The following is a 14,915-nucleotide window of genomic DNA, read 5'->3' as shown; positions in this document are numbered from 1 at the left end:
ATGTGTGTGCTTTCCTGCTCCCAGCATGACTTTGTCAGCCAATCATGCTGAGAGTGGGAGGACGCAAGATACCAGAGTGACAGGAGTCACAGTCACTCTGGCCGCGCTGGACAGGAGAAAAGCCGGAGGGGGGGCTACACAGGGAGGACGGGACTGCGGCTGGGGAGGATACCGGAGAGACGGCCCGGGCACAGAGGCTACACTTCTGGGGGGAAAAAAGTGCGTCTTATGGTCCGAAAAATACGGTAATAATTCAAAAGCCTAAATTCCCCAAGTAAATAAGAATCAATTACTGTTCCTATTTGCTTCAATATGACATTTCATTTCTTATTTAGGGGCCACCAGGACAACCTGGAATTCCAGGAGCAAAGGTAAATGCAGTCATAATACAATGTAAATTTAAATGTTCTCACATAATGTTCTTTATTACTAACTTTCTCTATCTTATCTATTTTTTTAGGGTAACATGGGCTTAAATTTCCAAGGATCAAAGGGTGAAAAGGTATTTTTGTCTGCATCTAGTTAATTTAGTTTGTTATTTACAATATTACAAGTTACTGCACAATTTGTTTTTCAATTTTAACATTTTGTGCATGGTAGAAATAAGCTGCCCTGAGTGGTAGACAAAACAAGATTCCTATTTTTCAAGATTCAAATTTGACAGATCCATGGTTCTATTTTAGGGTGACCCAGGCTTACAGGGACCACCTGGACCTCCAGGACAATCAACAGAACAGAAGGAACCAGGGGACAGTCAAGTTCAGAAAGGAGAAAAGGTATCTGTCGTTCCACATTTCCATACTGTTAAGTGTTCAAATTACTTTGCAACCTTTCTACTGCCTTTGCAACCTTTGCAACCTGATACAACAGTGGTTGGAAAGCAATGCTAGAGACTGCGTTTTAATACCAGGTGTTTGACTTTTGCACATACCTTGATAAAAACAAGCACTTTGTTTAAAGTGAACCAAATGAACATGATAAGTAAGTTTAGATATGGGCAACAAACGTTAAAGTGGGTAAAGAAAAGGATAACCTGTTTAAAAAAATCACATTTTATTGCTTTGCAGCCTTAAATGAAGACACAGACACAAACAAATATTTTTACTAGCTGTAGTGAAAGATATATTAGTGACAGTTCAGAAAGTTCAGAGGTTGCACACCAAGCTACTTAATTTAATACATGTGATCAATTGTAATAATTTTGATTAGTTTAGCATGGAACAACTATTCCTGCAGAGTACTGCAATGAATATGAGTGCAACTGAAAGAAAATAATCAACTAAGGTTTGGCAAAGCCTGTTGTGCACAGGTACAAGTCATGGGATACTAAGAATGGGGTACTAAGAATTTCAAAGGCTTTATTAGTCCCTAGGAGTGCAGTAAAGCCTATAATTAAAAATCAGAAAGTGTTTATTACTACCAGGACCTCCCAGATCATGTTTATTCTCCAAAGTAGAAAGAAGAAAGGCAAAGAAACTGGTCAGAGAGGCTACCAAGAGGCCTCTAGCAACTTTAAAGCAGTTACATATGTTACACATAGTTAGATATGGCAAAGAGTGGTTATTGTGTGTTTATGACAATATCATTAATATCAAGTGCTTTACAAATGTGGCATTTATGGGAGGGTTGTAGGAAAAAGACCCTCCTCAATAAAGGTCACATTAAGTCTTGCTTACCACACCTTGAAGTGGAAAAGGTGTTGGGATCAGATGAGACCAAAATAATCTAATTGGCTTCAAATGGTGAAAAGCCAATACAGTTCACAATCCAAAGGACATCATGCCTATATTAAATGACTCAGAAAGTTAAAAATGGAAAAAAGGTTCACCTTTGTTATTGACAATGACCTGAGGCATACATTACCTTGTCCCTGCATGGCCCAGACAAATCCCAGACTCTATTGGAAATCTGTGAAATGAACTGACTATTGCAGTCCACTAACGGTCTCCGTCCAATTTCACTGAGCTTACCCTGTTTTGTAAAGAAAAATTATCCAGACTGGAGGCTGTAAACAAAGCCTATCAGGGTTCTGAATATACTGATTTGAATCATCCAATTTTGCTTTTCTGAACTGTTAATAATATATCTTTCAATTTGCATTGAGTAAATACAACTATTTTTATCAAGATATTTTTTTTCCCAAATAGATGTTCATCTAGCTAGCTAGCTAGCAAGCAGCAGCAAACCTTATGATTTTAGCTTTCTGTAACGTTATCATAACCAGGCATTAGGGGAAATAGTTTTAGGCACAGACACATGATGAAAATGCAGCTTTAGCAATTTTTTATTAGTTTTTGCAGTTTATGCTAAGGCCCCACAATGGGGGAAAATAAAGTATTGATTGAGGTAAATCAGCAAAAGAGTAGTCATGTCTCTATCTAAACCATCAGCCACTTTATATAGATTTTGTTTTACCTTGTATTGCTAATTGTTTCCCTCCAGGGTTTGAAAGGGGATCGAGGCTTTGATGGCCAACCTGGCCTTCCAGGTCCTCCAGTAAGTAGAAAGTATCTTTGTTTTTCATGTGACAACTTGATAATGTGTTTGGTAAATTAGTCCTAGATATAAAGTAAAGAATCTCATCACATACCTACACTTGGTAACAAATGTTTTGTTTTACCGTCACAGGAGTCAGCTTTATCCACTAGGTATATCTACACTGGTTGTTAATAATTCAGTAAATCAGGTATCTGCCAAGCAATGGTAAACTGCAATATTTCAAAATTCAATTTTTGTAAATAGCAGGAAGGTGGGAGTAACCTTAGTTGCAAGACTTTTGAAATTTTAGCCTGCTGATTTGACAATATCTGTATGAGAATACTGAAGAAGCTACCCCTCCTCTCTCTTTACACTTCTACAAAATGAGTAGGAAGGAGGGCTGAGAACACTGTACATCAGACGGAAGAGCCTGATTGGCAGGAAGTGGCAGATTTTAGAAGGCTGATGACATATTACCACAATAAACATACTAACTATAGCACGTCCAGTCACATAATTCAAAATCAATGTAAAAAATACATCACAACTCAAACACTCAGCCTGTTATAAACTTTTTAATATACTTTTTAACAATACTAAAAAGTATAATTGTTTTTTAGGGCCCTTCTGGTGGTTCAAAGGGACAAAAAGGTGAACCAGGAGAATCAGGAAAGATAGTAAGTATTGTCCATTCCTTATATGATACACTGTTTTTCATTTTACTGTTAGTATAGAAAGTATGGTGATATGGCCAATAAGATTTTATGAAAACATGAAGAGAAAATGTCAATAATAAACTAATTGTTTACAAAAGTCTGCAGTATTCCTGGAATTGGACTACTCATAATAAATGTGAACGTTGATTTCTAATCCTTCTTTCTTTGCCTTGTTTCGAATAGGGAAAACCTGGGAAAGAAGGAAGAAATGGGTTCCCTGGTGTTGAGGTTTGTAACTGTTTTTGCCATTTCATTTACACAAAACTTTTTAAGTGAAAAACTTGCATTATCATCCCTTTTTTTTCTATAGGGTCCTTCTGGTGAACGCGGTTTTCCAGGAAGTCCAGGCAGAGCGGGAGAAAAGGTAAATAATATCTGCTTGGATGATTTATATTTGAAGCATATATACATGAAGCTTACTTTTTAATATCATGGAATTAATAAATTAATTTTTCTCTCATTCAATTCTTCCCATTCATTCAAGTTAGTCACAGTCATCTAAATCTTTGTCTATGTACAATGATATATTGTATACAATACTTGCCAAGGCCTTTAAGAGCTATGGATAAAATAATTGACTGATATTTAACTGTACAGTAGAAGTTAGATAATTAGGTAGATGCTTGAGTAAAGCCAACCCAATTGCGTGCATGATCTTAACCTTTTAAAATCTCAAACTTTCATAACAGTCTTTTAAAAGGCACACAGTCAAATAAATCAACACAAAGCCCTGAAGGAGCCTCTATCTCTTGTAACGTGTCATCTGTTCCCCCAGCTTGTTAACTAAATTATACACTACTACTAGACTCTCCCCCCCCACTTGCAGATTGATCATCTGATGAACTAGCACCTTTACCAGTTCTGTGAGAAGTCAAACAGTCTAGGACTTGTTGCATGATTTCCAATATTCACCATCGTTGTACTGACAACTGGATGGACAATGAAGCAACCTAAACTTGATCAGAAGAGTGCTCACAGCTCTCCAAAAGACTTGGGCTATGACGTTGTTTGTGGGAATTTACTGGTGGCTGTAAAGGTAGAGCCTCAGTCTTAGGAGCAAGAAAACAGCATGTGAAAAGTAGTTCAAAAGCAGTAGATTAAATAAAAATAACTACTTCACAGCAGAGGCAAGAAACAAAACCAATGTACACATGTCAATATTCTGCATTTTTTCTTGATTTTTTCCCCTGCAAAAGAGTCTTTGGGCTTATCAAAGTTCTCCAAGACTGGGGATGATACACTTTCATTAGTGAACCTGGGTGATCCAGCAAACCTGGAATGGATCTGATCCATGATTGAAAACATTTGCAAAAAAATAGCAAATTATTTTAAGAAATCCATTCCAAGATTCTCCCAGGTTCTCCCATAAAGTGTATCTTCTCAAGTTTTGGAGAACTTTGATAAATCAAGACCTTTTTGTATGATTCTCTTCCATATAATTAGGAGGTGTACAAGACATTAATCAAAAACAGAATCTGAAGCAAAAACAAAAAAAGAACACACATGCTAAACATAGAAGTACCATATATCTGTTAACCACATCTGTTGAGTTTAATCCAATGACCAATTGGATTTGTCCTGTGTACTAAATCCTATACTTAATTGAAAGATTCAGGGCAAGCTCTCAATATAAAAGAAAATTCCAATTTATAAATAAGGTTCCTAAGCAATTACTTCATGATCAGTCTAAAAAGTGTTACATGGAGATTGCCAAGCCTCCAGAGCTTGTTGAAATGTTTAAAAGCTCTTTCAGTGTCTTTGACACAAAAAAAATAACTTACTTTCGTAACACTAGAAACCAATATGTATGTAGTTTATCTTTTGATGATTTGAGTTTTGATTTAAGTATATTTATTCTTCCTGCTAATTTTTTTTATATTTTATTTTAGGGTCTAAAAGGTGATCGTGGTTTTCCCGGACCTCCTGGTGAAGTATGTTTTTAATTTACATCCGTTTTATTAAAATGTTTTAATAAATATTTTACGCTTAATTAACGTAAAAGTAACAGATGTGTATTTGCTATTTGTTGGTAACCAGTATAAGGACTCAAATATGTTTATTTGTTTATTATGAAGACACACACATTAATTACAGTACTTTTGAGTGTTCTTTACAGAAATATCTTACAACAAAGTTGTGTGTGAGCATTGTGTGTGTAAAACTGCTGCACAATGATTTGTTGTTGGTTATGCTTGTTTTGGGCAGTCACATTTGAATATACAATGACTAAGAGGGGTGACCAGGGATGTTGAAAGTTGCAAATAGATATCCGGTCAACCCCTGATTTACTTGTCATTGGCTGGATCAAATAATGAGCAGTTATTGTATATGGTAAGATATGCTTAAGATTGGCAATAGCAGATGTCTCTGACAATGAGCCCATCCTTGCATACATGCACAAATCTAGTGACATCTCAAAATAAAGAGCAGTTTTCTAAAGATTTGTTATTGCCGTGTAGGTAATACCTACAGCTTTATTTCAGCAAAAGATAACAAAACAGCTTGGTCCAGCAAGACAAAGTAGCTTATGTCATAAGAAAAAGTCCCACGTGGTTGGCAAGTTATGCCATCCAAGCAGCTACACAATGATTGGACCTGGTACTCACAAGACTGGAGAAGGGGAACCTGAGGAGTGATCCAGCAAACCTGAAATGGATTTCTTAAAAATAATTTGCTATTAGTTGGTAAATGTTTTAAATTCTGAACCAGAATCTATACCAGGTTTGCTGGATCCCCCAAATTTCCCATGATAGTCTATTCTGGGTGCAAGATTCAAAAATATCATGGAGGTTGCATATGTAGTTTTACCAATGAAAGCATTTGGTTTTGCTTGATTATTTAAATGCTGTAAAGGGTATTGCTTGATAATAAAGCAATAACCTAATACAAAATTACAATTCTTTAATTCTGCTTTTTTGCATACAAAGCTTGGAATGATGTTATTTTCAGTTATTTAGATGTCAGACTGACAAAAAATTATAAATAATCTAAACAGGTAATTAGAGGACAAGAACCAGTAACTATTGGACCCAAAGGAAACACTGGACCCCCTGGATTGCCTGGAAGTAAAGGAGAAAGTGGTTTTCCAGGTTCACAAGGTCCTCCTGGTCTGCCTGGTCCTCCAGGTAAGCTTCATAGTAATAACTTAAAAATACAAAAATATTTTTTGATACAATGCAATCTTGCTACATCTGAGTAATGAAAGATAACTTTAATAAAATAAGTCAACATTTAGGAAATACTAGCCTTGGAATTTGTAGAGATTTCACAAGCAGCACTATGTGACATTGAGCTGCCCTGTAAAGGCAAGTAAAACAAATGGATGAAACCAAAGGTGCAGGTGGGAAATTGCTTTATCAAAAGCTAAAATACTTTTGAATACTAAAATTTTACAGGTAATGTACCTAGGCTAAATAAATGCCATGTTCCATGTTTAAAAAGATATTGTTGGAGTACATATATTTATATAATTAAATCATGGCTTATTATCATATATTATTATGGCATTTCACATTATGCATCTATTCATTGGCCCTGATTCATCAATAAAATCCGCGCTCGCTGGAAGCGCGAAAGTACGCGTGACCAGCGAGTGCGGTTTCCCGCGGTCCGGAGTCAAGTGCGCTTGTACACTCGCCTCCTCACTGCCAGCCGGATTCCTGCCTTGATAATAATGAGCAATAGGGGGCGCGAATCTGCCAATTAAGGCGATTAGATTCTCGCCAGTGTAAAGCTGCCGGAGATGCGCGGCTCCGGCCGCGATCTTTTTCAGTTGCTGAATTGCGCGACGGCGTACGATTTCGGATCGCGAATACGAATGCGCGAGCGATCATCCGATTCTGCTTGATGAATTAGGGCCATTGTATTTCTGATGATCCTAATAACCATGCTAATCAGTAATCATGCTAAAAAAGTGGCTTGTTTTTTAATAGTGTGCTAGAGAGTCACTCCACAGTCTACACTCCATTCATATATATCAGTCTTCTTAAAACCAGATAAGGACCCGACAGATCCAACAATTTATCGCCATATAACTCTACTAAATACAGATTTAAAGATTTTCACGAGAATACTCGACACTAGACTTAGGGTTTACCTCCCTTCCGTCATACATAAGGATCAGGTGGGCTTTATCTCTTGTAGACAGGCGGGAAATAACACGAGAAGAACAATAGACATATTTAATGCGCTTTATAGGATGGAACAAGGGGTGCTCTTACTTAGCCTTGAGGCTGAAAAAGCATTTGATCACCTTAGCTGGCGGTTTATGTTTAGTGTTCTTTCTCATATTGGTGTCCGGGGTCCATTTCTTCAGGCTATACTTGCTTTATACAGATGCCCCATGGCTGTGGTTAAGTTTCCTCACTTTACTTCCAGGCCTATTAACATATACAGTGGCACCCGTCAGGTCTAATATTTGCCCTATGCATAGAGCCATTGGCACAGACTATTAGGCAGCACTCAGAAACTGAAGGGGTCAATGTCCAGTCAAAATCCTTCAGGATAGCCTTGTATGCAGGCGATGTACTACTTACCCTCACTAATCCATTAATTACACTCCTCTCTCCCCATATGGTGTTAGATGAATATGGGACTTTGTTTGGATATAGAGGTCAATCAAACAAAAACTAAAGCTTTACTGGTTAATTTGGATCAGGTACTGATTGATAGATTACAGGATACCTTCCCATAATGCTTGAAACAGGAAAACATTAAATATCTCAGAGTTCAATTGACCCCCTTATACCAATTGCTCTATAAATAATTATCCACAATTATTCCAGAATATTAAATCACTTCTTACCAAATGGCGCACTCTCCGTATATCCTTCATTGGCCGTATTGCTCTTATTAAACTGTCTGTCCTACCAAAACTGCTCTATCTTTTTGAAACCTTACGAGTGAATGTACAGCGTGCAGCCTTGGGGCACATTCAAGTTGAAGTACTTAACTTCATTTCGGATTATAAGCATCGCCTTTTTCCCAAATCTGTAATATGTTCGTTGAAAAAAAGGGGAGGTTTAGGGGTACCAGATTTTTATAAATATTTTTTAGCCTCAAATCTTCGTCAGATTGCATCATGGACCACTTTAGGGCTTACAACAGATGGACGAGATACAGAAACTTTGGCTTCCTAACACGATTTTGTGGGGGTCCCTGCACTTTATACCTGACTCCTTTCTATATATCCCCCAAATCCCAGATAGCTTGACTAGGTGTATGATTTTTCCCTGGGTTTCTAAAAAGATTTTCTGTTTTGGACATATTTCTAATCCAGTCACCAGAAAGTTAATTCCCTTTGCGGATCTACAATCCAAATTTGAACTACCTTCATTGTCCTTATAAAGCTACCTACAAATCCATAATTTCCCTCAAACTCTCACCAGATACTTTGTCTTTTCACCCCCCACGTTGTTTGAACGTGTATGTGCAGGAGGTCCATCTCGCAGAGGGCTGATCTCGGAGATTTACCGGATAATGACTACTGAACCTGCAATTCCTTTAGTCAAGCATGCTTATATAACTAAATGGGAGTCCATTCTGGGCAGGGAACTCCCTCAGGAGCTGTGGCAGGTTATATTGGGGCAAAGTTCTTAAGAGTTCGGTATGTACGTTGTATAGGTAAAATGTATATAAAATTCTTATGCCATGGTACTATACACCAGAAAGGCTTCACTCCATATATCCATCTTACAGTAATAGTTTCTGGAGGTGTGATTCTCAAGTGGGCACCCTGTTTAATATTTTTTTAAACTGTTCTAAGATATTGCCTTGCTGGAGTGGGGTAAATGCTTTGCTCACTAAAATACTGGAAACCTCTATTAGTTTCGACATGGTGACCAATTTTCTGAATGTTCCCATTACCGAACGTTCTAAACCGAGTAAGGCTCTTTTGACGCATATTCTTATGGCGGCCAGATGCCTCAACTCATTGGTTCATTGGAAATCACCCACTCCGCCCTCTATATTGGAATTGAGAACAGGTTTAGGGGATATTCGGCTGATGGAACATCTATCTGCTAAATTCTATAACAAACTAGAGAAATTTTAGGAAATTTGGGCCCCATGGGATCAAGCAACTGCTACCGGAATTATATAGTTGCTCATCTGAACCTTAAATGTGCTTGGCTGGACTAGTTGTTTCCCTAGTAACATCCTGGACTTCTTCCTGTTCTCGTCTTTTCTTCTTTTTCCTTTCTTTCTTTTCCCCCTTTTTTTTTTTTTTGATCTTGCAAAGGCATTTATTTAAGAATGCTATTTTTTTTACTTGATGCTAGATAAGTACTGATTGTGTATTGATATAATCAATACGAAGGGTTAAAGCAACACAAGTGTATTTGTAATCTTGTCTTTGTTCCTGTGGATTTGTATGTACTTCATGATGTTTATTTCTATGTTCTGACATCATTCTGTATTTTACACCTACCTTTTTCTTATTGTTTAATATGTTTTATGTGTTTTCTTTCTTTTTTTTTTTTTTTTTGTCATTTTGCATTGTTGTATACTTGCATATGTTAAAATCTTTAATAAAAAATTACATTAAAAAAATGTGGCTTATATAATATTTTCTGCTGCTATTTTTTCATAATAACCTATCTTCACTTCAAAGGCCATAAAATCCTATCATGCTAAGCAAGGTTCAATCATTTTTGGCTATATTATTCATTCCTTGCTGTAGTCAAATCATTAAAAGGTAAATGTTGGTTGGTATGGCTTATGATTGTATGTTGCTATTTGCCTTATTCAATATGCAAAGTGGTGCATTTTAAAACCATTTCTTCATTTCTTCGTAACTCAACAGCTTACAAATATTTGAAATGTTCTTTATATTCAGTATGTTGTTTAGTTGCGGATGTACAGAATGTATAATAGTAGTAATCTAATTTTATCATTAGGCTGTATGTATGTGGCTTTTGTACAACTATGTATAACTATTGCACAGACAGTTATGATGTTGCCAGTGACCATCTCTAACACCTTTTCTAGGTTCCTCCCTTCCAGGTCTTCCAGGAGACCCTGGCCTGCCAGGGGAAAGGGGACAGAAAGGAGATGAAGGTCCACCAGGAACATCTATCCCAGGTCCTCCAGGTCAAGATGGACGTCCTGGATTTCCTGGCCCTCCGGGACCACCTGGGCCCTCCTTTCCTGGGGGTAACATTTTCATATCTATTTTTTCCTAATATGTTTTATTGGAAAGAGCAGGTATTTGGCACATGAGAGTGAATATATGGTAGGAGACTGTCACCTAAAGTCACATTAGAATAAAATGAATTAAAGGTTGCAGAAGTTACACCTCTGTAGGGGACTTTCAGGATTGGCCTAATGAAAAAGGAAAACACCTATGTCTAAAATTTAGAATGTTTATTATCATAAAGTGATAAAAGGCAATAAGTGCCATCTAGGCATACATATCAAAATCAAGATTAAAAAACACTTGCTGTTTACAATGCCTCCAGACACAAAAAAGTAGGGGGATATTTGTAATATATTAATCCAAACAGTTCAGAACATCACATTTTCTGGGTAATTTTTGTGTAATCTATGTGTTTTGCAGTAGGAATTTCGCTACTTCTTCAGGATATGGATGACATGAAGGTATACGCAACCTAATACAAATTTCATATGCATATGCCTTCATATCCTCAAGAGTTTTAAGACAGAAAAGCTTAGAAAGGAAAGTATACAGCCCCTCCTTATGCTTGGTATATTTCAGACCCCGTAGTGACAGGGTCACTTTAGGGGTACTTTCATGTGTTTAAATGATGCCAAAGTTTTGTATTTTATTTTTATATCATATTTATAAAAATGTAAATTTTTGTCTACTTGTTTTACAACAATGTGTACTTGCTATGTGGCTATGTTCTGCTACCACTAAAAAGGATTTTTTTTTTCTTTTATTATATAGCTGGAGGAATCTGTGAACCAGGGGCACCTGGCCTTCCCGGTCTTCCAGGTGATTCAGGACTTCCAGGAGAAAGAGGACAGAAAGGTATTTATGGCTTAATAAATTATTAACAACATTGCTACAACAATAACAATAACAATACAAGAGGCTAGTATCTGGTACCAAACAAAATAATAATGCCACATTAGATTTTAATATTTAAAATTTGTTTTATTCAATACACCTCACTGTCAGTGTGAATTTAGCCGATCTTCATGATAAAAAAAAACCTCTACTATGACAAGCCTTCGATCAGACCACAAACTGAGCCCAGTGAAGGTGGATTGCCACCCTTTTATAAATTGCTAAAAAATTAATAATGGGTCTGCTTTACGAGCATCATGCATGTGAATAGTTCTTAGGTACTTAGATACCTGGGAAAGCTAAAAAAGAATTCAGTAAATGAAGTCAGCAGCTGCCTGCCTGCAGAACACATGATAGTAAATAGGGGCAGGACAGGAGTGGAAGAATTGATAAACAATAGGAGATATGTATGTCATCAAAGTGGCCAGTGTGATCAGTCCAGCAAAGCCGATTGGGCTTGGATCAGGTACAAAAGAGAAAGAAAAAAATGTGTCTCGCTCTCATCAATGCTGAGCATTTGAGGGAGGATGCCGGCAGGACTGCTCACGCCCACTGTCACCTATTCAGAAAACCAGCCACCATCACAGGTGGGTGTGTAAGTCACATGGCATTGTTTATTGGATATAAAGGATTGTTTTAAAGAGAAATCTACAGTAGTATGTATAGTGTGGAGGGTTCCCCCCAGCCCCATTTAGCTGGGCTCACCACCCGGCACTTTTCGGCAACCTACTTGGCTGTTTTTGGGTGGTAACTGATGAGTTGAGTCACAATACAGGGACCACCACCCGCCTACAATTTTTTCCCACCCAGCTTAAAAAAAGTTCTGGGTTGAGCACTGGTGTGTGTGTATATATACTTTATTTACTCATAATGGTCAGCATAGAAAATACAGTTTTAAAAGTTATACAAAACCATGGTATCTATGAAAAATTACCTGTGTATATTTTGTATTTTTATATGCAACCAGCAATTTTCCAGAGACTACAAAGTCCTCACAATTCTGTTCCATAGCTGTTGACAAAAAGGAGCCTAATGGTTTAAGCTGAACATGAACATAGGCATCAATCAGAGTAGTAACCTAACAGCTTCAGCCCTCCTTCTTTTTATGGAGATTCAATCTGAGACAGAGGGTTTGAAGTATATTGTGCTCTCATTATGGAAATTCCAATGTGTGTGTGTGTGTATATATATATATATATATATATATAAAACAAGCGTCAATATAAAATCTTATAAATATGATTTGAACTTGTTACTGCAATAACTTACCTAAATCTTAATGTGTATATAATGTAAAATGTTTACAGGTGACAAGGGAGATACATGCTACAACTGCATAGGAAGTGGTCGTATTGGACCACCAGGAGACCCTGGCCCCCCTGGTTCACCTGGAAGCCCAGGTACATATACCCATTAAGGTCTTGAACTTTAGTTGTTTTTTGTATAGTTTATAATTATACATATTCCTCAGAGCAGCCATATTTGCCTATAACATTTATGTTCTGCTACCTTGTAGTGTTACTGACTGCTCTACTGACATTTGCATGTGTTACATGTACTTTATACCACATTTTTTTTTTTCAACAGGACTGCCTGGTTTTACTGGGCCAAAAGGTGATTCTGGTCCTCCTGGTTTGACAGGTCCTTCTGGGGCACCTGTAAGTTTTTTCTAATTATTTGAGCTGTAAAAGTAAATAAATAAGATTTCGTGTAATTAGACAATGTTTGTAAAACGCTATTAGATTCTAGGAAAAATAAAGAGCAGATGGCAGTCTTCTTTACTGTATAAAAAATTCACATGTTAAAAATCAGAGAAATTCACGTTAAAAATAATTTTGTCTACTCAGGGATTTATTGGGGCTCCAGGAAACCCTGGCCGGCCTGGTGCTAAAGGAGATCCTGGTGACGTTATTGCACTGCCTGGATTAAAAGGAGAAAAGGGTGACTCAGGATTCCCAGGTCCAGCAGGTAGTCCAGGTCTAGATGGCAACCCTGGAAGAGATGGAATCCCAGGACTTCCAGGCCCTAAAGGAGAACCTGTACGTCATCATTCTTTCCTCTTTGTCAATTATTATTTATTTTGCCTGGGGACTTGCAGATTCTTTACTGATGTTCCGAAAACGTGACAGTGTCCCTTTGGGTTTTGTTTATTGTAAAAAGGAATAGAAAATCTTCTATAAAATTAATTTTCTGGAAAGGGAAAGAGAGCGCAGCGGGGTGCCGCTCCATCGTTCTTCCCCTCCCCTCTCCATAGAGCGGAACAGTGCTGTATGTAAAGCACTCGTTCATGCATCGTGCAGTCGTTAGTCCAACAACAATTATTGCACGTGTGTACATAGCCTTAGACCCCCTTTAGGCTTGCATTTGAGAACTGCTGCTGTTAGCAACTCTCAGCCCCCTTTTTAATACTGTATGGTCTAACTTTTTAGTTGTTGTGTTAATCAAAATTGAACCACAACTGCACTAAAAAGATTGTGGCTATTATTGAGAATTTATCTGAGAAGCACAAGTTGTTCACTTCTAACGGGACCCATAGCCACCTCTGGAAAAACTCTAGTTGTAGAATTCTGCTTTACAAGAATAAAATAAAATAATTTAACATGTTAAATCACCCATCACACCTGTTCACCTAATAGACAGTTTGCCTAATTTTAGGTCTAATTTATGTGTCTGGTGTAATTTAAGGTTCTATATTGTTAGACCCCTTTTTAAATCTGGAACTGAAAAGGGGATGTATACAAATGCAATGCTTGTAAACAGAAAAATCTGATGTAAATGTTAAATATAAATGTTATCAAAGATCAATAATGTTTTTCTGTGAATAGTTTTTTTTTTCTTTTTTTTTTTTTTTTTTGCGTTCCTAGAGACAGACTTTTTTCTCGTTTTTCATTACATTCTCATTCTCTGCTTCCCACTTTGCTTTTCTGCATAATCGTTGTGCATTCTCACATTGCAAGTGTCTGAAGCATCTGATTTATTGACCATTGAGATCCAAAGTATGTAACTTTACAATTTTTTATTTTTAACACAAAAATGAAATTATGGAAGAACTAGCACTTAAGGTGCATTGGCTTTGCTGTGATTTCAGAGATATGTGCATTCGCCCTACCACTAGTCAGACACTTGCTTCCACATTTAATACATATATTGTATCTATTGATGATGTATTTATGGTATGTCGGAAAGTCTTTGAATTTTAATGATAACCACATTTTTTTTCCATTACAATTTTTTTGTCCTGTTGGAAATTGCATATTGATACAAATAGCAGAAAAAAGTTGAAGCAATCCCTCTCCTAAACCGACTCTTAGTAAAGTGTATGACATCCCCTAGTTGTAAAAGTAAAACAAGTAAAGCTGTTTTCATTTTTCATGGTTTGCTTCATTCTTGGTTAATCCACGTTACAAACCTTATTCCTCATAAGGAATAAGACTTTACTGACTCCCATAGACATCATCCTATTAATCCTAATAGAGTCCTCCTAAAAATGCCATTCAGTAAAACATGTCCGGAACTGAGACAACTCAAAATTGATTGACTATGGTCTAGCCTAATTGCTAGGGATTCATTCTTAATGATGCAGTTGGTCTTTGTCTAGTTTAACTGCACTCTATTTGTTTGTGATGCTGTAATCACCCTTATTTTCATCTATGGAAACCTAATGAAATGCCTAAACCACTCTTCTTGTTTCG

At 37.0% G+C, this 14,915-nt stretch overlaps 1 protein-coding gene across 1 annotated transcript in view; it reads left to right on the top strand.

Annotated features, from left to right (window-relative positions):
* Positions 1-14,915, top strand: part of COL4A5 (collagen type IV alpha 5 chain) — a 101,374-nt gene that overhangs the window by 43,294 nt on the left and 43,165 nt on the right. Inside the window, exons 11-24 of the mRNA XM_072431661.1 lie at positions 336-371; positions 461-502; positions 684-776; positions 2,443-2,496; positions 3,099-3,155; positions 3,378-3,422; positions 3,505-3,558; positions 5,084-5,125; positions 6,190-6,319; positions 10,182-10,346; positions 11,101-11,184; positions 12,531-12,623; positions 12,811-12,881; positions 13,071-13,262. Coding sequence (XP_072287762.1) covers positions 336-371; positions 461-502; positions 684-776; positions 2,443-2,496; positions 3,099-3,155; positions 3,378-3,422; positions 3,505-3,558; positions 5,084-5,125; positions 6,190-6,319; positions 10,182-10,346; positions 11,101-11,184; positions 12,531-12,623; positions 12,811-12,881; positions 13,071-13,262 — 1,158 coding nt within the window. The remainder of the gene's footprint in view (positions 1-335; positions 372-460; positions 503-683; positions 777-2,442; positions 2,497-3,098; positions 3,156-3,377; positions 3,423-3,504; positions 3,559-5,083; positions 5,126-6,189; positions 6,320-10,181; positions 10,347-11,100; positions 11,185-12,530; positions 12,624-12,810; positions 12,882-13,070; positions 13,263-14,915) is intronic.

Source organism: Pyxicephalus adspersus, chromosome Z, assembly GCF_032062135.1.
Source record: "Pyxicephalus adspersus chromosome Z, UCB_Pads_2.0, whole genome shotgun sequence".
Taxonomy (NCBI): domain Eukaryota; kingdom Metazoa; phylum Chordata; class Amphibia; order Anura; family Pyxicephalidae; genus Pyxicephalus; species Pyxicephalus adspersus.
This window is presented reverse-complemented; position numbering and strand designations above follow the sequence as displayed.